This window comes from Astatotilapia calliptera, chromosome 13 (genome assembly GCF_900246225.1).
Source record: "Astatotilapia calliptera chromosome 13, fAstCal1.2, whole genome shotgun sequence".
NCBI lineage: Eukaryota > Metazoa > Chordata > Actinopteri > Cichliformes > Cichlidae > Astatotilapia > Astatotilapia calliptera.
Window position 1 is genome coordinate 17,160,441 of NC_039314.1, and position 26,494 is coordinate 17,186,934.

The following is a 26,494-nucleotide window of genomic DNA, read 5'->3' on the forward strand; positions in this document are numbered from 1 at the left end:
TGCCCATGAACACATGAATCAAACTGTTGTTTCTCTTGGCTCAATGTCATCAAGGGTTAGGGTAACATAGTAGATGGTGTTTTTTGATGGAGATGTCATGAAGCTCTAAAAATATTTTTTCACATATTGAGGGTACAGTGAGTAGGAACGTTTTACTGATGGACAGAGCTTGGAGAGAGGACAGATTGTAAAGCAGGCTGCCGCAGCGTGGATGCCAGAGCAAAGACTGCATTTTCACATTTTACATGCTGGAAAATCATTCACAGATTACAATTTAAATAATGCCGAACGACTCTAACTACAAGCACCTAAAGGCAATTCCACACACAGCGAGCATCTCACCCCTCCAAATTCGTAAATCAAATGTAAGGTGACAGTTATTAAGAACACTACAGGATTTCTGTCCACACTGCAGACTGCTCACCTGCGTTATTACATTACCTTTTCAGACACATTAAGCTGCATACCATCTTGAGAGCCTCGCTGCGGCCTGTTTAATGAAGTCGGCTGAAACTAGAAGATGTTTAGAGCACAAGCTCACTCCTCCCCTCCCTGTCCCTCATTTGACTGTGTACAGTAGTAGTGTGTGGGAGTTTGGCTTGGCTGGCCAACCCGATCTCTCCAGGGTGCTAGCAAAGTCTCAAGTGTACTGAGGAACCAGCTCAAAATAAATATGCAACCTCTTTTTCAACCGAGGAATTATGAAGACCTCTTGCTCTTTTAGCAGACATCATTAAAAAAACTCCAGAGGTGACAAAAATCTAGCAGTGACCTCTTATACTCTAATGTGATCTAATTAGTTTTATTTGGATCTCTCGTGCCTCTGGGGGCTGTTGTGGGCAGAGTCGGCAAAGATCAGCACTGCGATCAGTCGTTTGACAATCTGCATGATGTAATTTGTGGGTTATGTTTTATTTAAAGTTCAAAAGAGAGCAGTCACAACTTCAATCCTGAGTGAAACGGGGTGAAAGCCTGAAGCTAACTTTACTTTTGGCTGTATTGCAGGCCCAGAAAACCTACTTTATCAGTTAAGTTGTTACTGTGAGAAATCACGGTCCAACATGAACATCCCAGACAGATTTCATGCAAGAGTTTTGTTTTGGTTTGATGGTTGGGAATCAGTTGGAAAAAGAGGAAGTCACACGTATTGTTGAATGCCCCAGAAACCATATGGCAAGGAAAAAAGGTTTATTAATCTGTTGCTTCTGCTTATTTATTTATTTTCCTAGGAAAAAACAATCCCTGTGGTTGTCCAAAGGATGTAGCAACATTTGAACCAAAACGTAAAACCAGGTTGTGGGCTTACAAGGTCAATACGTCTACCAAACCTAAAGTATTGATGTTAATGGAAAATGCTTTTAAAACAATTTTTTTGTGATGTGTATCATAACAACAGCCCACAGATTCTCTCACACTTATGGCTCTCTTTAGCTTAATATAGCCTTTTCCCCCAGACTAAGTTCCATTGTTGAACCATTCGTGTGTAATGCCACTGCTCTTATCCACCCTCAGCTCTCACAACATCCTTTTTTCCAGCAGCGTTTTCAGCTATAAATGGTGCGTTTATTCAAAGAGCCCCAGTTTATTGGATTGGCTGACAATAAACAGCTGTATGGATGAGAGGCGGGATTACAGAACGACTAAAGCATCAAACATGAGAGAGACTTGTTTGAAAGGTAAAAAAAGAAGACCTACAATGAAAAAAGAAAGCTGTAATATTCACAAGTTTCTATTCCCCTGTTTACGCAATAATGTTGGCCCAGAAAATATACTTTTGGCATTTCTTAATATATGTCGAAAGAACTTTAAGCCTGCCTTGTAACTTTATCAGTAGAGTATTGCACAAATTAGCTGTATACTGGAAGTGAAACCATCTTCTGACAGAAGCCAGGCCTCCTTACACTGCTCTTATTTATCCAGCTCAATGTGTCCATCTGCTGGATGTTAGTTAGATCTGCCATGACGTCATGTTCAGGTTCAACAATTTCACAGAAAGAGGGGGGGGGGGGGAGTCAATTTTAAAGAAAAGGCACAAACAAGTCAAATACATTATAGTAAAATGTTTTATTCAAAAACATCCCAAGTAGATTCATTTATAATATCTTACAAATATCTGGTATGAACACTCAAACAAAAAGGAAAAAAGTGTGAGTGTGACATTTAAAGAGGGACAAGACAACAACAAAAAGAAATAATGACTTGATTGGCAAACTAACTGACAAACATTAAACCCAACCTTTATTCTTATCCAAGCCCTCAAAGAGAACTGTGTCTTGACCAAGCATAAGCCAAAATCAAGAATATGGCTGTATGCAAGGGAGCTGCTGTGCTCTTTGAAACTGAGCTGATGATTCTTTAGAAAAGTGAAATGATTGGACAATGCTACGAGAAGGAGGTGAAGCTAGTGCTGTAATCTGTCTCAAACATCAAGGCTCTCTTATTGGGATTAAACGCTACTAGGCTCATGAGATCGATTTGAAAATAATGGTATGTTCTTACTGCCTTCATTTGAAAGTTTAAAGAATATAATCACACCAGTTGCACGCTTTATTTGGGCTTGTCCGATATTGCAACTAAATTAGTGCAGCGCTACTGAGCTTAATTTGAAGTTACAGATTCATGTAGCAAGGTTAATGATTCCCTATATATGAACTTTTGTGTAATACTCTACAATTCAGTCACAGTTACAAAAAAAAAAAAAAACCCAACAAAAAACAAAACAAAAATCTAATTATTTCGATCAATAAGGACGCATTTTCACATTCATGGAAGTTAATTCTTGCACGCTTATGGCCAAAAATGTCACCAGCTCTGTGCATCATGGTTCAGTTTGTTCCTCACAAACCACAAACAAGTCTCATTGTTTGTGACTTCGAGAAAGAGGATTGTTTGGGTGTTGCACTTACTCTTCTCAAACTGTTGGATAGCAGCCTGATTTAGCACATGTACGAAGTCGGTAAATTCATTCCAAACATGGTCAGAAACTTTGATTCAAGTTTCTTTTTTGTTGACATTTCCTCAGCTCGACACAAGTGTCACGCTGAACATTTCCCTCTACGTTTCATCACCAAAAAGGTTACGCGACAATACTCTAATGAGGTTAATTCTGATTTCAAACAAAGACCTCCGTGTGGGGAACAAGAGAGGGGCTCATTATCTCCTGAGGAAGAGATTCTGCATTGATGCACAAGACGTGTACAGACCCAGAATAACTCAACTCAGCACCTCAGAGACATTTCATATGCAACTTCCAATTAGGGAGTGATTTTTCCAGATACTGTTGCAAAGTAAAACTAGCAGATGTGGTGTAGCATGCAACTGAGCATCAGTGGTTGGGCTTTGAACATAGCCGGTGGCGGTTAAACCATGGTGAAAAGGAAACGCTTTAGACATGAACAAAATACAATTAACAGTCATTGTTTCTGGTAGAACAGAGTTAACCAGCTAAGCACAAACTGACATCAAAGAGCACTGACAACCAAACTGGATACGTCCTGTCTCTGCACTTAATTTTGGGAAGACCAATCTTCTGGCAAGGCTGGCGTAGTTGTTTTATACATTCATGGGAACGAGACTGTGACCACGCCACGGTACGAGGAAGGTACCGCTGCAGACAGACACATTACATATAGTACTTACAATCAAGCAAAAGAAGGCACTGGAAACATATTATACCACACTGGATTCTTATGCTCTCAGTTATCCATCTTGAAAAAGATAAAAATCTAAAAATCTTCTCTGGACATCATTTGTTTTTGAAAAATAAAGTCTGAAATGTTTAGAAAAATTATTTTTGCACCTTTGACTCGTTTCAGCAAGGATAGTTTACAAAAATTAAGCTGCTATTAAAAAAAAAAAAAGGGAAAAAATACTTATGGCATTTTGGTTCTTACATAAACCTCTGATTGACCCATTTGCACTAAAAATTTGAGAATATGACAACATCGACTATTCTTTTGTGCTGATAGGGAAAGAAAACTTGTGTGTGTCGTTTTGACAAACAAGTTGAGTTTTTAAAAAAAAGTGTTTAAATGCTTTATAGATGTACTATAAAAGCAGAAATGTATGTTACCTTTGAAATGGAAACAAAAACAAATAAATTAGTGCTCTGTGTCGACAAACACTGTCAGAAAAGAACGAAGAGAGGAACAAGAAAATACTAAGTGGGTCACAGTGCTACCCATGTGGACAAGGGTGTTACTAGAGGTGAAAGGACAGCGCTACATTGGACAGTACCATCTTCCTTGGTTAAAAACAGCACTTATGGAAGTCACAGTCCTCGCCTGCTTTAACATGATAGGGGTCACTGGATGTCCAGTCTGCTGTACTTCACGCTGTGGTTCCAGTGCAACGCTCGCCACGACAATGGCAGCTGGTAGTTCCGGGGGACCGGGCCGTTCACGTTCTCTTCAAAGTACTGGAACAGTCTATACCACCACACCCGTGAGAATGGGTTACTCTGTGATGTCTCTTTCAGCGACTGAAACACAACAACAACAACAAAAAGGAGAGATCACAACTGAGCCACAATTCCTATTGTGGCAGGTTAAGACCTTGTAATGGTACCTATAACTCACATACACTATACAACTTACGTACTAAAGCACAGGCTCTATTCAGCTTTATTCACTCCAAAACAGCACATTTGAATTCTAGTACATGTCTATGCTACACATGATTTTAGCTCACTGGTATGTGGTTGCTAGGCAACATGACGACATTATAATATATGATATAGATAGGAACCTAGAGGGACCTTTGGTATGTTTCATTGCTCAACTCTTTATTGCAAAAGAGGATTTTGCTAATTTTGTGTTTTATAGCAAGATTAGGCATCTTTACTTTGATGACATTATCTTTGTCCAAAAAAATAAATAATATAAATCTAGCAGACAAACATAAATGGTACAATCACCTGTTGGTTCGCCATAGTATGGTACCACCAGAAGAGACGTGTAGTGATAAAGTAGGCCACAACCACATCCACAGTGTAGTGGTCATGGGCAAGAAGGATGCAGACTATTCCCACTGCACTCAGAGTCCAGCAAAGCCAGTGATACCACCAGAATCGCTTTGGAGAATCTACCAAAAAGAGAGGGGGAAAAATAAGTTCAAAACACCAGAAAGAACAAACCATATACCAAAAAATTGTTTTCTCCTCCTATGAATTCCAACTCCTGTATCAGCTGGTACTGATGTGTCAGTGTGACCCTACAGCACTACTTAAAGCTTTTCTTCTTTTCACCACTAGATGTCACCACTGTATCAACCAGCACTGCAGTGCCATGTATCACAGGCGAATAAAAACCAGGATTTAATCAAAAACATTGCCACAATATGATAAAGCAGTTAAAAAAGCTACAGCATTTCATCCGCATTCTGGGTTAGCAGTAAACAAGGTTGGTGGGGGTGGGGGGAATGGGGGTGGGGGGTGGTTAGATAATGGTTAACGCCTGCTGAGCAACAGAAACTGTTGTTATGTAACCAAACTACAAATAAACAAACTGACACTAAGATGACAACAACAAAAAAAATGTCGAGACGGAAACACTTCCTCTTCACTTTTACACAGGGTCCACATTTGCTTGTGCTGTTGTGTCACAGTATCTACTCGAGTGTGAAATATCAATGTGATGCCAAAGGCACTAAAACCGAAAGGCTAGTTGGTAAATCGAAGATATATAATATAAGTCCATCTTAATGCTAATTTTAGTAGCAGAGAAAATCGGGGGGGGGGGGAACCCCACACATTTTTAAATGGTTTATGGGACTGTCAAAATCATCAGATTTAAACAGAAAGCTTGACTTTGAGAAAGGGAACTGACCCTAGAAGTAAAATATTACAATATATTCTTAATTAAACTGCAACATAGACAAAGTTAAACTTACACTCTTTGATGAAGAGGTACGTTAGTGTCAGCATGACAGTGTGGCCACTATACAGGTAATCTCCACACATAGTGTGAGCACCTGTGATGGATAGTCCCCCACCGGCAATCATTTTCATTACTCTCCTCATCTGTGCCTCCCAGTTCCCAAGCAGCTGAAAGAAACACAGTCGTTCATTAATTCACCTCTAAAGTAAGACGCCATCGGCAAGTGTGTGCACATAACTTATAAAAAGCAAAAATGTAAAAGTTTGTCGTTGCTTTTTAGCTTTCCTTTGAATTCCCAAATTCCATTATTTTATGACAATTATATTATTTAGATATAGGTAAACCATACTGAAGATATGACAATTGCAAAATACCTGGTTACAAGTGAAAGCTTCTGCAACCATACGCTCATAAAAACGACTATATTGGAAGCAAAATATACAGTGTGGAAAAAGGAGTTTTCACAGGAACCTATGCAGTCCCGTGAAACTGTAAGTACAGCCTTACTGCTTCCACAGGAATTAAGAAGGGTAGTAGCAGCCAGGTTCTGCTAATCAAATACATCTGATTAATAAATCATCAGCAACTGACAATTCCTATAAAAGCAGAGATGTATGCAGTTTGCTGGTCTGGCGCATTCAGGTGTGGGTTTTTTTTGTTTTGATTTTTAGAAGAAAGCCTCTCGTCTCTAAAATGATGCATCTGAACAAACCACAGGACTTGAGAAATAAGACCGCAGTGGAGATGTTTGGTAAAAACCAAACACAGCATGTCAAGACCAACACCTCACACCAAGTGTCAAGCAAAGTAGTGTAGGGGCCTTGATTTAGACTCATTTTGCAGCAACAGGACCTGCACACCTTGCAATCATTGAGCTGACTCTGGCTACGTCCACACTAGCCCGGATAGGTCTGAAAACGCTCGTTTTCACAGAGTTGAGCGTCCACATTGAAACGGGCCAAAACGCTTACGTTCCAGTCCTGCGCATGCGCAAAAGCAAGTGAGAATTAAAGAATTTGAAGAAAAGCTATCTGGAGCATGTACAAACTGATATTAATCTTTTTAAGGGCTGTCAAAATTGAGAGCAATCAAAACAACTGCTGTATAATGCCCTCTGCTATCTTTGTTTAATTGGTCACATGACTGCATCACATGGCTAAAATGTGTCATCGTTTTAGAAAGTCTGCGTTTTCCAGTGTCCACTCTGTGACAGGACAGCTCTGTTTTGAAATGTATGCGTTTTCGAGAGCGTTTTCAAAACGCTGTGTTTTTCCTTGAGGAAAACGCCGTCTCAGTGTGGACGGGAGGCCAAAACGGAGAGAAAACGATGCGTTTTCAAACAAAAACGCATTAGTGCGGACGTAGCCTACGTTTAAGTGCTCTAATGTCAGGTGTGAAGACATCTGTCTGACAGTTTGACCTAAATTAGGTCAAGACAATGAACCCAAGCACAGCAGCAAATCTATAACAGAGAGGCTGAAAGGGAAAAGAATCTAACTGGGTCATTGCAGGATCTAAAGTCTAGACATCAACCTAATAGAAATGCTGTAGCCAGCCATTAAAACAGCTGTGCATAAACTTATGTCCACAAACTCCAGTAAAAGCAATGCTGTAAAGACGAGTGACACAATATATTCCCACATTGTCGGTCGGTCGTTATGTCCTTGGGCAAGACACTTCACCTACTGCCTACTGGTGTTGGGCCAGAGGGGCCGATGGCTCGATATGGCAGCCTCGCTTCTGTCAGTCTGCCCCAGGGCAGCTGTGGCTACAACTGTAGCTTGCCTCCACCAGTGTGTGAATGTGAGAGTGAATAAATAGTGGAATTGTAAAGCGATTTGAGGGTCTCGAAAAGCGCTATATAAATGCAATCCATTATTATTAGTATTTCATTGATATGAGAGACCGATAAAGTCGAATACAAAACAAGTCATTACTGCTAAAAGTGGTTCTGCAAGCTAGTGAACCTGCAAGGTTGCTTACGTTCTCCACAGGAATTCTGTGAAAGGTTTTCTCACATGACTATAGTTTAATTAGCAAAGTTTAAAGTAACAATACATGATGAATCCCTTTGAGATGTTTGAACCATGAAAAAAAGAACTGTAATGCTGTAGTATCTGTTAATATCCATAATATTATGTGGATTTTATATTTTCTTTTAACATACAGAGTCAAATAACAAACACATCTTTGTTATTTGAAGACCAACTTCCTCAGGCTTTGCTGCACCACCGGAGGAAGTGGTGTGGTATTTTTACATAACAGCAAAAAGCAACGGTGTACGACACTATCGGGGCAGAAAGGCTGTGTGGCTTATCTGCCATCAATCTTACATTTCCCCCAAATATGTCAACATGAGCAAGGTAGGCTACATGACCTAAACTTTAGTAGCATGATCCTAAAATAATATTTTAAGCTAGGTAAAAGAAGATATTATCCCCACAGAAAGCCTTGATTTAGGGATGTCAAACTCTTGGGCCCAATCCAGCCAACTTTGATCTCAATGGAAGCCCGTTTCCACCACTAAGAAAAGAAAAAGAAAAAAAAAAGATCCATAACTCAAAATTTCGAGTTATTTTCTCGAAATTTTGACTTATTAACTCGAAATTTCAACTTATTTACTTGACATTTTGAGAAAAGTAACTCGAAATTTCGAGTAAGCACTGCCAATCAGTAATCTACGTGAATGACGTCATTTCCTTGTTACCCGGAAGCTGAAGCCTTCAGGTACAAATGCTACAGCTAAGCTACTGGTATTACATCCAGTCATGAATGCACAGATTGCTGAGTAATTTCAGCGTGGCTTCAAAAATGATGAAATCCTTGTGTTATTAGCTGAATCACATGGCGTTACTATCAGCAAACGTACTCGTGAAAGCGCCAAATGTTTGCAATCCGGTTTTGAGTGCGCGTTACTCTGCGCCATATGCTTCCAGGTAACAAGAAAGTGACCTCATTCACGTAGATTAACTCGAAATTTTGAGAAAAGTAACTTGAAATTTCGAGTTAATAAGTCGAAATTTCGTGTTATGGATATTTGTTTGTTTGTTTGTTTGTTTTTTTAGTGGCGGAAACGGGCTTCCATACAAGTGGTACAGGTAAGTGAAAGTCCCCTTTTTTGGCTGTGTCAAAGAACTTTAACTACAAATTTATTACCTGACATTGTTTTTTCGACCAGTCAGTCAATTCTGGCCCTTGGGCTTTTTGTTTCTCATTCTTGATACAAAGGCTTCCAATAAGGAGATATGAAAATGCTTTCCTAGCATTTGCAAAATAGGAACCCAAAGAAAGTTGAGCAACTACTTGACTCTCCCATGGCAAAAATAGATGGACAAATACAATCAGTGGAGACAACATTTGTTCCAAAATCAGTTAAGAAACAAACTATTCATGCTCATACCTTTGGTGCACATTTAAAGTGCATCCCAGGAACAGGCAAAGTAGTGATGTACATTGTAATACACCGGTACATGTAGAGTGTGCCCACAATGAAAAAGAACCTTCTGCCTATTATTGACCTGGAGAAAAAAAAAGAAGAGGGAAGAGAAAGAAAGTAAATAAAAGAATAATATATTTCCATTTAAATGAAATTTTAGCTTTGACAAGCTAAAAGTTTACACCTAACTGAGACGGTGACTGTACCTGTGCTTGAGAAGTATCCACTGTATGAGCCAGAGTGCCACCAGGAGCATGCCGTTTATCTCACAGATGGAGAAAGCCCACTCTATCCTATCAAACCAGTCGAAGAACTTATCGGGCAGTGGTGGAGTGTGCTCCTTTGTCGGGACTCTCTCGTGGACAACCGAGATGACAACAGTGGTGGTGACAAAGCACACCACCGCATAGAGGAATGCTATGCCCGTCTTCCCCCACTCAGCAGGGAATGGTGTAGCCTCCATTGTAGGGATAGGAATTTGAATCATGTCCTGGAATTCCTTCAATGTGCCATTTCTGTGGGACTTACTACTTCCGTTGGATATTCCACCAACGTGCCCATTTGCGTGGCCGTTTTTATGAGCCTCCATGTGTGTCTCTAGCTTTAGTGTCTCCAGTCGCTCCAACAGCTGCTGCCCACAATCAGACGACACCAGTGAGAGAGGAGGCTTTTGGAAATCTGCTTCTGTGAGCCTGAGTAAAGCAGGGCCATTCATCTGCTGGAGGGCATCTATGTACTCCGGCATTCCCGCTTTGCTCAACCACTGGGAAACATCCTCTGCTGTCCATGCCACCACCTTCCTCATTTTGGCCAGCGGGCAATGTGGAGGATTAGGATGGTCCCCAGACTAGAGGTTAAGGGTTAAAAGAGATTTGGCTGTTTAAAGGATAGTGGTACATCCTCTCCAGTTTTGGCACATGGTGAGTTTTGCACCTAGAGGGAGCCCAAGCCTCCTCTTATTGTGATGAAGAAAAAGAAGGAAGCAAGATCTCTTAGGGTTAGGACCAACAGATGAACAGATGTGAGTCACAGCAGCTTCCTTCACCAAGCTTTTTCCATACACTTCACCCCTGTGAAAAATAAAATGCTGTGAATCAGACTGCAGTGGTGACATATATATCCATTTCCACATACTCCACCCTAAGAGAAATTAAAACATGATTCATAATGCTAGTAAACGGCACTAAGTCAATTTGCATGCAGACATCCGGCTTAGGCTGCTGCTGGGTGTGGCCTGTACCGGATGCCTGACCAGACCTGCAAGCCTGTGTGTGCATTCCGTTTAATAGAGCAGCATGTTGCAAACCACAGATCAAACCACCAAAGATTTAATTCAGAGTTAGGGTTTCAGATTCAAATAGATGTTGATGGGAGACCTCCCATGCAAACATGAGCACATTATAAGTCTTATCTGCTGAGAGGGTGTGAAAATACACACAAAACATGTCATGGAGTGCCTCTTTTGAGTTGCAACATAAAAGGGGGTTTCTGGTTCAAAATCACTACTATTTGACAAAGGCTCACATATCTGAGGTAAATGCAAAGAAAGAGAAAGTGATGGATAGATGGAAGGAGAAAAGAAAACATCTACAGTGTGAGGCAGGGATTCATCGCTCATGGAATAAGCAGAGGAGACAGGGCCAAACACAGATAAATCCTAATTTCTACAGTTTGCTGGAGTAGACTGTCAAGCTAGCTGACCAAGTAATTCAGGTTGTTTCACAATATTATCAATCTCAAAAAAAAAAAAAAAAAAAAAAAAAAAAAATCACAAAAGTTCATATTCTCTGAGAAAATAACATTCTGCAAGTAAATCGTGCCTTTTACCTTCAACTTAAGTTTTCTTTTTGTAGTGTGCATAGTAACATCAAAATCTTTACACCAGCTAGAAGATGAACTCACGTATCTGCTGCATTTCATTAGTTTGTTTATACACCGCGGTGTAGGCGGCTGACACAGGGAGGCCCTGCTTGTGATTCTGGGAGAGAGATGTACATCTGGAGACAAATTCTGCTCTACCACATGGATGGGTCAACAGAGCAGGAGGATGGGAGGGAACCAGGCTGAGAAGAGGAACTCATAAATCAGAATGAAGGTCAGAGCTGAGCGCCAAGTCAGCCCCACCCCTGTCAGGAGGGCAGTCAGCCAGCAGTCATGCCCTCATACAGCCAGGTCAGCCTAGGCCAGCAGCAGCTAAATACACTGGCAGACTGACCAGTTGGCAGGACAACAAGCTGCACATCAGTACCTCATCTCACCTCCAATCTGCTCAGAGGCCTCTTCATTTAGGCCAGCAAAACAGGGCCAAATAAAAAGGCTGTAAGCTTGGTTGTCTACAGAAGCAGTAACAACTGGCATCAGATTTATTCTCGCTGATGTCAGGGAAATAATTTGACCTAATCACTCAATAATTCCAACGAATACAAAACACTACTAAAAGAAGTGTAAAAAAATTAATAAATAAAGACAATGCTAATGGTACCCCCACGGACCAGCTACGTGACATCCCAGCTGTGTATGAAGACATAGCATGCTGGGAGCAAAGCAGAGCAGCATTTACAACAATGTGTTAACAGTTCACAAGCAAGACAGATCAGAGATTAGCTGTCACTGAGTCAGCTGGGTGCGAACGACCTTCGGTCTATGAATCAGCTTACTTGCAAATAATCTCACACAAGCAAAGGGAAACAACAAACTAATTCTCAAACTAATAAAGTAACCTGTACAATGGAATGCCATGCCACATTATTAGGTACACCTCTTTATCTACCCTTTAAAGCAAATATCTAATCAGTGAGTCACATGGCAGTAGCGTCATGTAGACACTGTTAAGATAATCTAAGGTTCACAGTACCAGAATGAGGACGAAAGATGATTTAGATGACTTGGAACGGGGCATGGCTCTTGGTGCTGTGACATATGGATGGTAAGGTCAGAATTTGTTATATGCAACATGAAAACATGGATCTGTCCTGCCTTCTATCATCAGTCTGGGTTGCCAGTAATTGTGTGGGAATTTTATTATCACACTTTGAGCATGTGTAAATGCCACAGCCTTACTGAGTACTGCTGATGATAATGTCCATCCCATTATGATCACATCTTCTGATGGTTGCTCCCAGCACCATAATGTGCCATGTCAACAAAGTTCAAATAATTGTGTGAATGCCTGTTTCTCTTTATTCTTTATCCTTTCTTTATTGTTGTTGCTTCCGTACGTTTTTTGCACCTTAACTAGTCCCACAGTTTTTAACCGATTTTTGCCGTTCAAACTTTAAACAATTCTGCTCCTTCTGCTTATGCCGGCTTATAACCTCTATACTTTTTGAGATATTAAATTTTTAATGCAATTATTTTTGCCCATTGAAATGAATGGAACACGTTATCAATGTGGTCACTTATTTTTGCTTGCCAGGCTGAGGTGTGTTTTAGCTCAGTGAGATGAGCAGCTGTTCCCAGACCGGGAGGGCAGGGTTCAAATCCCGCTTATGGCAACGTTTTTTTCAGTTAACAAAACTTTTTTTTTAACCCTTTTCAACACAAATTTCAGCTTCATCCATTTTCAGAAGAATTTTCATTTTTTTTCACCCCTTTTCAGCACAAATCCCAGCTTTTCCAGCTGTTTTCAGCAGAAACTCTGCTGATTCACCTCTATTCAGTACAACCTTCTGCTTTTTTTTTTATACCTGTTTTATGCAGAAGTTCTGCTGATTAACCTATTTTCAGCAGAATTTTCAGCCTTTTCACCCCTTATCAGCACAAAGCATCCTTTGCTCATTTCAGCAGAATTGTCAGTTTCTCAATCACTTTTTGGTTTCCTGTACGCCAGTTTGGTTCAGTGAGATGAGTAGCCGCCTTAAGGCCAGGAGGCCCGGGTTCAAACCCTGCTCAGGGCAACTTTTCTTTTCATGAGACAGTTGAACTTTTTCACCTATTGTCAGTACAAATTTCTGCTTCTTTCTGCAGAATTTTCAGTTTATTCACCTCCTTTCAGCACATAGTTTTACTTCTGCTTTTTTCAGCAGATTCCACTACAAGGCATTCACACAGCATTTTCGCAGGAAATGCAACTTTTTCTAGTGTCAAACTGGTTTTGTGAACATGGCATGGTACCAGATCTCAATCCAGTAGAGCAACTTTGGGATGGGATGAAAAGAAAGATTTGCATCATGGATGCTCGCAACAAATATGGAATCTATGGCACAAAGAATTAAAGCAGTTCTTAAACCAAAAGACAGTCCAACTTGTTACTGGCAAGGTGGACCCTACGAAGTGGCCAGTGAGTGTATTTGCATGGACAAATATTATATTTGAATTTGAAAGATACCACCTTTCAACAATATTTTTGTTTAGTTATTTTGGTACTTAGGTATGGTGCGGTACTTTTTCATTGGCTGTAACGGTTATGTGACCCTATAACTTAAGGATTCTCTGCTAGCATAAGGTGTGTGTGTGTGTGTGTGTGTGTGTGTGTGTGTGTGTGTGTGTGTGTGTGTGTGTGTGTGTGTGTGTGTGTGTGCGCTCCACACACAACAGAAATTACACTAAGGATTGCAAGCAAACAAGCAAAACCCTCAACCTCATATTATTGTGAATTTTGAAATGCAACAAAGATGTGTATGTATGTATGTATGTATATGCATCTTTAGTCATACACATAAAGCAGTGCAAAGTCCACATCCTATGATGTGACAAGTTAAGCAAGCAGATGTCTTAAAAGATAAACTGTAGATAATCAACTGTGTAGACATAGACGAGGTGTTTTTACGCTGTGTTTTAAGAGGTTTTTACTCTGTGCCATTGATGTTCTTTCTTAACTGATGTTCTTTCTTAACTGTGCAAATTTAACTTCTTGAGCGATGTGGACAGTACTCACATGAGCTGTTACAAGTTTGTAAGTCTCATTTTAATATTAAGTATGCATTCTTCATGAAGATTATTCACCCATTATTGGTTTAGGCAGCTACCCAGTTGATTCATTAAAAGTCTTTGATGCATGGCTGAATCACTTCAGTAACCCACACCAACACAAGTGATGACTTCCGCATGCATTTCACAATGTGGCCAGTTGTGCAAAGATGAAAAAGAAGATGGGGGTTTAAACTTCTCACTGTAGCCCTTCTTCCGTTCTTCAACCAACTATCGCTGTCACTTATTGTTTTCCGCTGTGAAACACTATGATGCCTTTTCAGAAGAGACTGTCTGAAAGTAGTCCAATTTTTAGCCGAGGACTAATATTGTCAGCTTTTCTATTCCCCATCTGGCACGGATTATCAGGTATTAAAATGGTGAATAAACATCACTATTTTCTATATTTGATACAAGCCATTCTAATCCTGCCAGTAAATAACTGAAGCGACTATCTACCAGGTATTTTCCAAAATGGAACACAGCCATTAAAACCAAATGAGCCTAGTACTTGGAATTCAGCATTACACGTAAAACTAAGGCTTGCTGGCCAAAAGCATGTGGGCATGCTTTTCAACTATAAAATTAATAATTAATTGTTGTTTAACAGCTACAAATACATCACATGGTGTGATGGAAAGAAATAAAGAACAAAGGAAGCAACCATCATTGTAAAAGAAGCATTTTGGAGAAGCAGATCATTTCCTCATATTTTCACATGTAAGCTCTGTTGCACACAAAAAGTAGAATTATTCTAACAAGGATAGTTTTAACACAAGTACAGTACCACCCATGAGCAACAATATATCACCAGACAAACATAAACCCACCATCCATAGTCTGGTTGGTGAGCCAAAAGTGGGACCAAGAGACTCATTTACATCAAGACTATGAACGGAGAGTCGATTCAGATCAGTAATTCAAAAAAAGCTTTTCTGAAAACACAGTTGCTCTGCTCGACATTCATTCCTGTACTTGACAGGGTAGACACACTGATGACTTTCTGTTGGGCCAACACTAGATACACGCTTTTTAAATGCTTGAAATGAATTTGAGCTTAAAGTGTCAGCTGTGTGATGCGTTTAACTACTCCTTCTTACGTGTTGCAAAATTTATGTTTGCATGAATGGACGCAAACACATTGTGTTTATATTTTATCTGATTTTATGAATTTTGCTGCACATTTATTTATAAACAAACGGCTGCCTCTTGTGAGAGCTGAAACTTCCCAGCATGATTAATCAGCTTTGTGAAATTAGGAGAAGTACAGACTTGCATATTTTGGGCTGCGAATACAGATGCACACTACAGATGTTACCACAAATAAATGTGCACAGACACAAGTAAACCGGACCCACCTGTGCTGGTTTATCTGTGGATCACTCAAGCTGGAACATGTAGATATGTTTTTTGCAGAGCATTTAAATTTTTTTCCTTTTTGGGGGGGCCAGTTAACCAATGACAAGAAGAGTGGAATGTCTCCAAACCATGTAAAACAATTCAGGGGGCCAAGGTACCTAGCAGCAACAAGCGTGGAAGTATATAAAAAGATCAACAGCTGCACAGCTATTTTGAGAACTCTGCACAGGTTTTGTAGGTGCAAATTATTTGAAGTTAGCCAAGCACATCACTTTGCTTTAAAAGGGCAACTAATGTTAGTGTTATTAAAATTATTTGTGCTTCATTTCTGATTAATCAAATGTGGTGAAATTGCAGTTCTGTTTTTTTATTATAGCACTAACATAAAAGTAACCACTCTGTGTTTCAACTCCAATTATGTGGAGGGGAAAAAATTAATGGATTTCAGCTTTTGATGTACAAGTGTCTCTTATTCACAGCGCCCAGGGTTATTCAATTTGGCTCTTTACTTTTAAACTATGGTAGATTAACTGCTAATGAAAACTGTTAGTTGCCCCCTAACATAAGTTACAATCCTTTTTTAAGCTACATATTTAGCTATTTCTCATTGAGACACAGCTAAGCTATTGCAGTTGAAGAGAAGCCACAGTAAAAAAAAAAAAGGTCCTAATTATATTCTATGCACAAGATTTAAAGTAAAATAAAATGAAATACAGCATTAGAGTTTTCTAACTATGTCAGCTACATCCATACACACATTAGTAGATGTCTAATAATTCGATCAGAAAATTATTTAACTGTAGGCTATAGACTTTGCATGCCACATGACTTGTCTTGAGGAAGGTACACAGTTACTTTTGTTGTTAGGCAGTGATCAATCCAATCTCCATACCAAGCACATTTAGAAATAATGAAGTTACTCTTTTGTCACATGCTTGCATACAAGCAACACTCTTGGACAGAAGACCCTCATGGATGTTGCCTGCTACTGCAGGCAAGTAATAAAACAAAGAGTTGCACCAATTCCAGATTTTAACTTCTTTTTAAACTCTTGCCAAAGTGAGATTTAATTATTTAAATCTCACTAACCTGACATAGATTCACACAGCCACGTCGCAGTAATAACTTCTATTCTCTATAAACTTTCTGAGCTACAGTAGATACAGCACTGTATGCAGCCTAACACTTTTTTTTTTTTTTTTACACCCTCCGTGCCACTTGTGCGCCAGTGTAAGTGGTGAAATGCACACACTTTCTGATATTCACAGCTCAGAATAAGTACTGATTTATTAAGAGTATGAGGAAAAACTGCCAGCAGATCACTTCGCCACTTTGCACCAATAAATCTCACTTGTGAAAAGCTTGTGTTGCCTTTAACCTCTGTCTGCATGTGATACAATTACAATTTTGTGTAAATGTAAATACAAAACATTTTATGTCAATGGAAGTAAACAAATATGATATTTCCACACAACTGCTTTTAAAAAGAAATGAATCGTTTATCTTCTTCCTGTTCTGTGATCTAAGGGTGTTGGCCTTTTCTTTGTTGAGATTTTGAAAGACTTCTATCCGATTACAATTTTTTTTTTTGTACCTTTGGAGCCCACTAACAATGAATGAACAAGACGCTCTCATCTGTATCCCTTTACAGCACGCAAACAAACACCCCCATAGACAATGAAAGGACAATATTTACATAGCCGGGCTAACGTGGCTGCAGTGAAATATTACATTGATAAAATGTAACCCTGTTTGTTCCTGTGATCACATGGTAGTTCAGAGAGCCATTGGAATGAGTTAATTTGGTTAGGCCAACTCCTTCGACTATGGTCCCATTTCTAAGAAACAGAGCCACTGAGAAGGTCAGATTCACGAGAAGAAATCCATTTGCATTCACACTGGTTCTATACTTTAAAACTTCCTTAGTGGTGAATACTCAGGAATGAATAATCTCCTCGGGCTACATAAAATAAAAATGGGAGACGACTGTGTTTTTTAAAGTCCTAGCACTTTATATCAGGATAGACATGCTACCAAAGTAAACATCCTTGCTTTTGCACAGTTGCTTCTTAATAATACTTAATCTATGCCATGAACACACTCAACTTTCTCATTTAACCTACAGCTTGATGTTGCTTTCTTAAAATAACAGAATGTGTATTTAGTGTTGCAGAGGGGCATGATCCCTTTGAAATGCGACCAAAAATAAATGCAAAAACCACAATTGCAAGCATCATATCTTGAAGTGACCCAATCAGCTTCAGAAGCCACGTGAAATGAAGAACAAGATACAGCCACTAGAAAGTTTTGCATAATATTGCAGTGACAGTGACAACTGTCATGACCAGACTATGAACTGTGGTTATAACTGCATGACTGTAGGTATAGTACAAAGTGCCCATGGAATGATACTGTCATTAAAATGAGCCGTTTCTACTCCTTCCCATGTTGGATTTAAAATCCAAAGGGCCCAAAGGCAAAACTCATTCACTCTTGAATGAATTCAATTGAAGTTGTTGAAATATTACCTCCATATCATTATTTTACTACTTTATGTTATGAAACCTACAACATATGCTGTTCATACCTTAAAAATCCTGCTATCACAAAACAATGTTATCTCATATCAATCTGTTAATTGACAGTGCAAGGGTGCAAAAATAGGATAGGTGTTTGCACAAGTCTCTGGGGGAGCTGAATGTCACAACAACCAATGTACTGAGAGTTTCTGTCTTCTAATGAGAAAACCACCTGTGGCTTTATGGGTCATGGATAAAGATGATAGGCCCATACAGCCCCAGAGGATCATCACACAAATTAGCTAGATGCTCTGTTCATCTGTGTGTGGTGTAGACACTTCATAAATTATATCTGGGATAGCACAGAGAAGACTTCTTGTCAACAGGGAGTAATTAGTGTATTACCCAGCATTGACTACATATTATCAACAATCTGACTACAAAGACGAGTCTCATAACTGCAATGACCTAGCAGACTTGGGCAGAAAATTCCCAACTTGCCAATAATGTTTTCTGACTGAAACTAGAAAATTGATAGCTCATGTCATTTAGAAAAATCGTAAAACATTTAAAGCACACTTTAAATGCCAACAAAGCACAATGATGATTCTCAACTAGCCTGGACTTTGGACTTTTAAGGATCATTAACTTACTGTACTCCAAGTCTTCTGGGTCTTTGCAACCTCAACAGTCTTTACGTGAAGAGGCAATCAGTGCGCCCTTTTGATATCCTCATGGCAAGGAAGGTCAAATGGAAGGAAAACAGCTACTTGCTCATCTATATTAACGTACTATTTTATTTAAACTATGTATGTGACCTCCTTAATCCATTAGGTATAAAAGTGTATGTTAAAGGTTTAGTCATGTGGAAGCTAGGGCAACATGAACCAGACAAAATTGTATAGGTATGATTAGTCTTAAAGCTCATTACCATGTAGGCTCAAACTGTATCTTTTGCAGTCTGCTTCCTCATTATACGACTGACGTAAACTGAATGGGAAATCATCTCTTACTTGACTTTCTAGCAATGCTTTGTGTCTACACAATTTGTGTTTCATATGTCATAGCACTGGTCTGCCTTTGGTCACTGTTATACCAGCTACCCCAAGTACATTACTAGGTTCATTTTTCCTTGTAAAACAGCCTAAAATCTACAATAAGGCTGCACTAGTGGTGGGCGATATAAATGATATACGATAGAAACTATATCAATTTGGCCAATAATAGAGATTTTGACTATATCGCGATAGCGCATGTTGATGATGTCATCAAGCTATGCCTGTTTTGTTCAAAAGCATCGCAGCGGCTACAACCATTATCATCTGCAAATTATGCCGGGTGACAGTCATAGCAAAGAGATGAAGCACTTTTGAAATATGGGGAAAGCCAAAAACTGCGCTTCCACCACTTCCGTAACTGATTCATTAATGTTGAATTCTCTCGCAGCTGTTCTATTTCCATGTTGTTGCAGTATATTAATAACTAACCTCGTATTGTGGATAAATAATCTCAGTTGTTCTCCTGACTGAAGTTTGGCCCGTGTATAGCACCCTGCTATGCGATTGCATTTGTCTCTAACCACCAGAATCCCTCACGTTAACTTTTATCGAGTGGGAAAAAAGTTGGCGTTCATCCTCCAGCTTCACTGTGCTAATGTTATGCTAACATAGCTGTGTCGCTAGCAATCACGTAGGACAACATTATATACCAGGTAGTCCAACTTTAGTAACCCTGCAAACGCCACTGCTGTTTAGTTTTCTGTTTTCATTTATGTTGACATATTATGTTAAGTGATAGCAGAGCTGTACGTTTGAATTAAAAAAAATCTCTCAGTCACAACATGGTATGTCATGTTTAGGTGGAAACTAGCGAGCTAACTTCCTGTTAACTTCTAATTCAGTTAAATGTAAGAAATTCTGTTTTCATGGATGCCTGGATGTTAAACTTAATTGTTACACCTGGTAAAGCAGCAAGGCTGATGATTTTATTAAAGATGAAAGAATTTAGACCGTTTTTAACTCTCAGTGTTTGTTTGACTTTGGGACCTGAAGAAGACGGAGTTTTGGACCCAGATTACAAAGCGAAGCTCCTCACTACGGCAGCCGTAATGCTCTGACAATCTATCAAGCAGTGCGGCTTACCAAAGTTGTACTAAAACATTTTTTAACAGATTTCTGCACGCCAAAATTGGTTCGAGGTCAGTAAGCACAACCAGAATTCAAACATAAGGCACACTCTCGATTTTTGAGAAAATTAAAGGACTTTAAGTGTGCCTTATAGTGTGGAAAATGCCTTATACAGAAGAAAAGAATATATCGCGATATATATCGTTACTACACGTGCTTCAAATTATACCGCGATATGGATTTTAGGCCATATCGCCCAGCCCCAGGCTGCACCGTATCATACAATCTGCAATAATATTCTTATACATTTTTATGTAATAGAAAAGTGTTATACTATGCATTTACATGCATAACACTGACACTAGCTGATGTCTGAGTGAGAGACCAGCATGTCAGCCTATGCCAATACAGTACCTAAAATTGTAGCTATTACAGAGGACAATACTTTGTTTAAATGTTTAACAGGAACAGTTTTCTTACATAATTTGCGAAATCTGTTTCATCACTTGATGAAAAAATAATAAAATAATAGCTCCACCAAAGCACCACAAGGCTATAACGACATGTGACGAGATGCAAGCAGCTGGTAAGTCCGATAACTAATATGGGATGCAAAGAGGAACCGGAGCTACCTGAAAGAAACCAAAAAGGAAAATAGCCAGCTCAGATGTATGCGAGGAAAATATAAGCCATTAAAAGGCCTTCAGTGGTAGCTTGATCTGCTTAAAATGTCTTACCAACAGACCCACCCATCATGCTTGCCAACATGTGTTTGTCATGGCCCTGCATCAACTAAAAACTTAAAGCTCACACATCAACTCCAGTGAAATTCCTACTTATGCACTGCCCTTTTGTTGCAGAATTATTAAAATGCCATCTTGTATTTTGACACAATTTCTTTCCTGACATTTCCGTGCTACTAGCCTAGATTTCTAAAAGCTGTTGTAGGACACAAGAAACTGGGGCATCATGTGAGTGGTGGTAAAATTTCATGTGTTTCTAATTATGGCAGAAACAGTACTGAAGCTCTGCATTTTACTTGGCCCATAAATGCTTAATTAAACCAATAGCAGTTGATCAATAAAATGTAAAGTCAACTAACACGTGCATTAGCTACTAGCATTATCACATAAGATTGATTATTAAAGCACAAATATGCTAACTATTTTCAGTCATCAAATAAATATCTAATTTTTTAAATTATAAAACCTATGAAATAAAAAACAGAAACTGAATATTAACAAAAATTTACAATACAGAATTAGTTAGTGTAAGTGGTACTATTACACAGAACTAAGTTTAAACTAGGCTAAGTTACTGCTACCCAAAGGGAGCACACAGTGGGGATCAAGCCCTAATTAGGAAGATTTTAAAGAGTGCTGAAACTCAATGCCAACCTTGTTCTGAGTCATTTTGATAATGACAGCAAACAATAGACCTTAATTTTAGTTAATCCCAGCAGTGTTAGAAATGAGAGGCTGTTCAAAAGAAGCTGGTGTTTTAGTTAAGCAGCCAAATATGCTGAACCATACCTATTAATATAACAAATGGTCCTTTTATCAGTTTTCTGATTTTGCTGGTGTTGCCTTATTTATGTGCAACTACCTTTTTATATTCAGTATATAGCATTTAGCTGCTTTTTCATTAACTCTTTTTAGCCTAACATAGAACAAGCCCACCAGAGCCTATCTTTACATTTTTATATGCTGTTGTGCCATTCTTTGGAACATTTCAAATGGCTATGAATGAATACAACTGTTATATCCCAAATTAAACTACAAGGAAATTAAAAATTGTTTTTGTTTTTTGTTAGGTTTTTTTTGTTTTGTTTTTTGTTGAGGTTCTTTCTTTCTTTAACACAAACATCCAAGCTGAAACTCAGTCAAAAGTTTCTTAGTGTAACTCTAGGTCTCTTCGCCACTTTTGCAAAAGGGACCTCATGTTTCCATTACTTTAGGCACAAATCTCACAAGGGCCACAAACAAGTACTTCTGTTTTCTCTTTATCGAGTCAGAGCAAATTGGGAGCCATCCAATTTTTAATAGAGTCTTGGCACCTATGCAAGATCTAGAACTTAGAAACATCTTGAGGTTTAAAAGAGATATGTAATTAAATGTCATCTGTGTATCAGTGATAACAAATGTGGACCATAAGGACCATATATATCAGAAACTATAAAGGCTCCAAAATAGAACCTTGTGGCACACCAAAAGCACAAGAAGTGAAAGAGGCGGTGAACTTAGAAGTAGCCACCAAAAAAGAATTTAGAATAATTCATATATAGAGTTAAAAAAAAAAAAAAAAGAAAAGAAAGAAAAATAAAGAGGATTTTGAAAATTCCAGCCTATGACCAGAAGGCACATGATGTAAACAGACAGCAATACAATTATTAACGGGTGCTTAGAAATTTGAATAAAAAATTTCCATCTTAGAATCAGTAATCGTTACATAAATATTAAGAGGGACCATGTGTCAGACTAGTTTGAATTTATGGTTCTTAATACCCATCACTAGACAGTAATCCTGGACAGTACTCCAGTCAAAGCCATTATACATGAACACAAGTTATTAATAGTGTTATGTACCCAGTAGCTACACAACATAGAAAGTTATTAACATATTTAGTTACTTTCATGTTTTGTTTTTGTAATTACATAATTACATCATGTGTCAGTGTTTGTGTTTCTCTTGTTTGTTAGCTCAATTTTGGTCACTTCTGTTAGATAACTTACTTCACCTTATATGTTGACATTGTATAGTTTTTTCCGCTAAACTCACCTCTTTTAATGGCCCAGAACTATGACTTCCAATTACAATTTGATCGGTTTTCCATTTTTAGGTAAAACAAAAGACATTTGTTTCAAAAACTACACATGTGACCAAATGTTTAGCCAGTGGCACCAACATAAAATCATAAAATCATTGAAATAATTTATTTACCACTAAACATTCTTTAAACTTACTTTAAACCTCACCATATCATGAAAACATTTCAAAAATAATCTATATAAAAAATGAAGCAGCAATGTGCATGAGAAACAAAATTTTGGCTATGACTGCACACTGTGTTACTAACCACCTTGGCCCTTCACAATTATTTATTCTGAATGAAGGGTATTTAATCCTAGTGTTGCAGTTCAACCCCACTTCAAAAGCACTGACAGAAGGACTGTGGCACCTGACAAGTTTACAACTTATATAGTTTATGCCAGTACAAAATAAAACTCTGCCACACACACCACCCCCTGGTCTGAAATGACTTTAAAATTTGTGAACAAAATCCTCAAAGAGGTTAAGCATATTACTATAGATTACTACATTTCTAGAGAGAAAGGTAAGGATAGCAGGATAACATTAGTCACCTTATCAAGCACACCTGACAATCTAAAGCACTCTAGTACGGTGCTGGGTCCACTTTTATGATGCCCATAATGTTCGTTTTTCCCCGACACTGTCACAGCTGTGTTAATTGTTAACCAAGACCTCCATCACCTCGACAGATATATCAGAAATCGCTGGTTGGCACAAAGTCACGTGGACTGTTAGTAAAACTTTAAACACATCAGCAAACCCTAACTCCACATATTACATTAATATAAAAAAATTATTAACATTAAATACATCAAGTATATTTTTGACAAATGAATGAATGAAGAATAAATGTAAACTTAATTAATGGGGAATAATTCAAGAGTTACATTTTATGCCCAAGAGTGCGTTATTTCAGTCTGCCCTGCAGAGGTAACGGAGAAGTAATTTTTATATGGGTATCACTATTACAACAAAACAAATCCACCCAAACCACTACACCAGTATGCAGTATGCACTGCTAACGCGCCCAGTGTATCTTTCACAAAAGGCTTTATTTACTAAAACTCTGTGGTGAGTGCACATGCAGGCTTCTTCCCCCCTTTTATCTGCTTTTCCCTGTCTTGGAGTTTGTGTCTCACTCGTCTTCCTCATCCTGCTCTGTTCATAACTGTGTCTCTACTCATTTCCTGCCGCTGTCTGCTTCTCTCTCTTCTGCAGAGGCTAGACCCAAAAATTTCCCTAAGCTTCCACTAACAGTTTGTCGGCACATGCAAACATCACTCATAAGGGTGCTACTGTCAGTTAGATTCAAAAATGATGTCAATGTCAAAACCTAGACAATGGTGCTATCATTAACAAAAATAATAATACTTACACCACCTCATACACTTTAATTGCTTCCTGTAACCAACATCATTGATAAACAAACAAACAAAAAGTAGACCGTTTGTGTGTCTGTGTTAGATATTTTTAATTTCTAAATTTAAAATTTAAAATGAAAAACTGGGGGGGGGGGGCACACAATAGTCAATGACAGCATGGAAACCCCATTTCTTTCCCAGTACTCGAGGAAAAAGGAAATTCATGGTGGTATTGTTGTCCAATCTGTTTTTCATGGCTGTGCCTAAAGGAATCACATTTTTTTACCCCTTACTAAACGAAAAAAATCTGTTTTCTTGCTTGTCAAATGCTTGTTCAATGTGTGGCATGCTTCCCTTGTGCAATGAGGCGTTCTCTGCAAAAGCTCTGAGTACAGTGACAACAATAAACCCCATTTAACATTTTGCCTTCTTGACACTGGCTGCAGTCACACTGTTTATCGCAGTGAAGAGCTGCTTTCTCAACAGTTTCTTGGCACAGACATCTCCCTGTTCACTTCGTTCACTGTCTCTTTTGACTGGTGAAAGTCTTCAGGGCATTTCCTTGTGTCCTGTGTGGATATCGGTGGTCATACACAGCAAATGAAAAAGATTTCGGTTTTGTTTCTTCAAAGAAGCTACAATTATTTAAACACTTCTGTTTCCTTAAAGTGAAGTGGGCTTCTCTGTTGCAGTGTGTGGGAAACAGTGCTATGTCAGGTCCCACCTCTTCTTCTTCTTCTTAAGAGAAGCAAAACAGATGCGGCTGTTATTCAGCCAAGAAGCACAGGGCTAAAACAAATGTTTGACCATCTTTTTCTCTCGGTTAATATTTACACAGAAAGAGTAAGAGTAGTACAGCGAGATTGGTGGAAAATACACCCACTCATCCGCCGTCTCTGTAACGGGCACACCTGAGATTTAGCTTTGCATCCAAATAATGGTTGACTCAAGTGACTTAGCGTGCTAAAAACACCGCTTTCATTCACACCAAGGCCTTAGCAGCCGCTCTGTATAGTGTGGCTTAAAAGCTTATAGTCTGACCACCTAAAAATAGATAGACAAGCTGGCGTCTTCAGTATTTAGCTAGCTAGCCTGCTAGCTTGGGCTCTTGTATTGAAAGCGAGGGTCTGGGAGGACAGTAAGCAAGTGTGTGTGTGTGTGTGTGTGTGTGTGTGTGTGTGTGTGTGTGTGTGTGTGTGTGTGTGTGTGTAGGAATAAAAACTGCACATTAATAACCAGCACGGGTTAAAATTACCACACAGAGGAGTGTAGCCGAATCCCGATAAACGATAACGGGACATGTTTAGTCGAGAAGAGTCGATAAAAATGTTTCAACACAAGGCCAGGGAGCGCTTAGTGGGCTAACGCAACGTTTGGAAATACATGGAAAAGATAAGAAGTGGTCGCACAAAAGAGCAGCTGTTGCAATACAGCGGTTTATCTTTCAGTTTGTAGTTAACACATTAACTTAGGTTAACCTATCTCCACACGACTCGGAAGCCAAAGTGTTAACTTAACAACTAAATATGGAACAGAGAGGTATCTTTCGATAGCTAGGTTCGTTTTCGACATTAGATAACTGTATTGAAATTGCCTTACCGTTGAAATGTGAAATGTTTACGGACCTCTTCTCGACTCGTACTGCTCAGTACCGCAATGTGGTGGTCTGTATCTTTTGGTCAGTAGGGTAGGCGGGTTAGCAGGGAGTTCCCCACACGACGTCATCGAGTGCTGCCTTCAAGCATCAATGGAAATCGCACAATTTAAAAAATGACGCTTCATGCCAATACAGCAACGTGACCAACGATGAGACTCAGCAGCACACATTAAGCATAAAAAAGCAACAAAATTGACAACCTACAGCATATTTGTTTTTAGCAAAAGATAGGAATGTTTACATGTTTAATTTATGATTTACCAGCTAAGTCGGAGCATTTAAACACAGCAACAGTGACAACTACAGTGAGAGAAAAATGCAATGTTGTACAGGAACACGCCAACCCCACTCATTTTCATCTGAGGCCATCTATTGGTGAAGACTGGACTCTACTTAGTAAGCCACGCTTACTTTCAATTCTATGTCAGTCTTTGATTATTT

The 26,494-nt window shown here is 39.0% G+C and overlaps 1 protein-coding gene across 1 annotated transcript; it reads right to left on the minus strand.

Moving 5' to 3' along the window:
• Window positions 1-4,051: 4,051 nt before the first annotated feature.
• Window positions 4,052-26,376, minus strand: LOC113034757 (phosphatidylcholine:ceramide cholinephosphotransferase 1). Its single transcript, XM_026189743.1, has 6 exons — window positions 25,996-26,376; window positions 9,519-10,382; window positions 9,277-9,394; window positions 5,890-6,043; window positions 4,916-5,082; window positions 4,052-4,480 (listed from the first exon to the last, which is right to left on the minus strand). The coding sequence occupies exons 2-6, from the start codon at window positions 10,115-10,117 to the stop codon at window positions 4,304-4,306; spliced, it is 1,215 nt and encodes a 404-aa protein (XP_026045528.1). The 5' UTR covers window positions 10,118-10,382; window positions 25,996-26,376; the 3' UTR covers window positions 4,052-4,303.
• Between the last annotated feature and the right edge of the window lie 118 nt (window positions 26,377-26,494).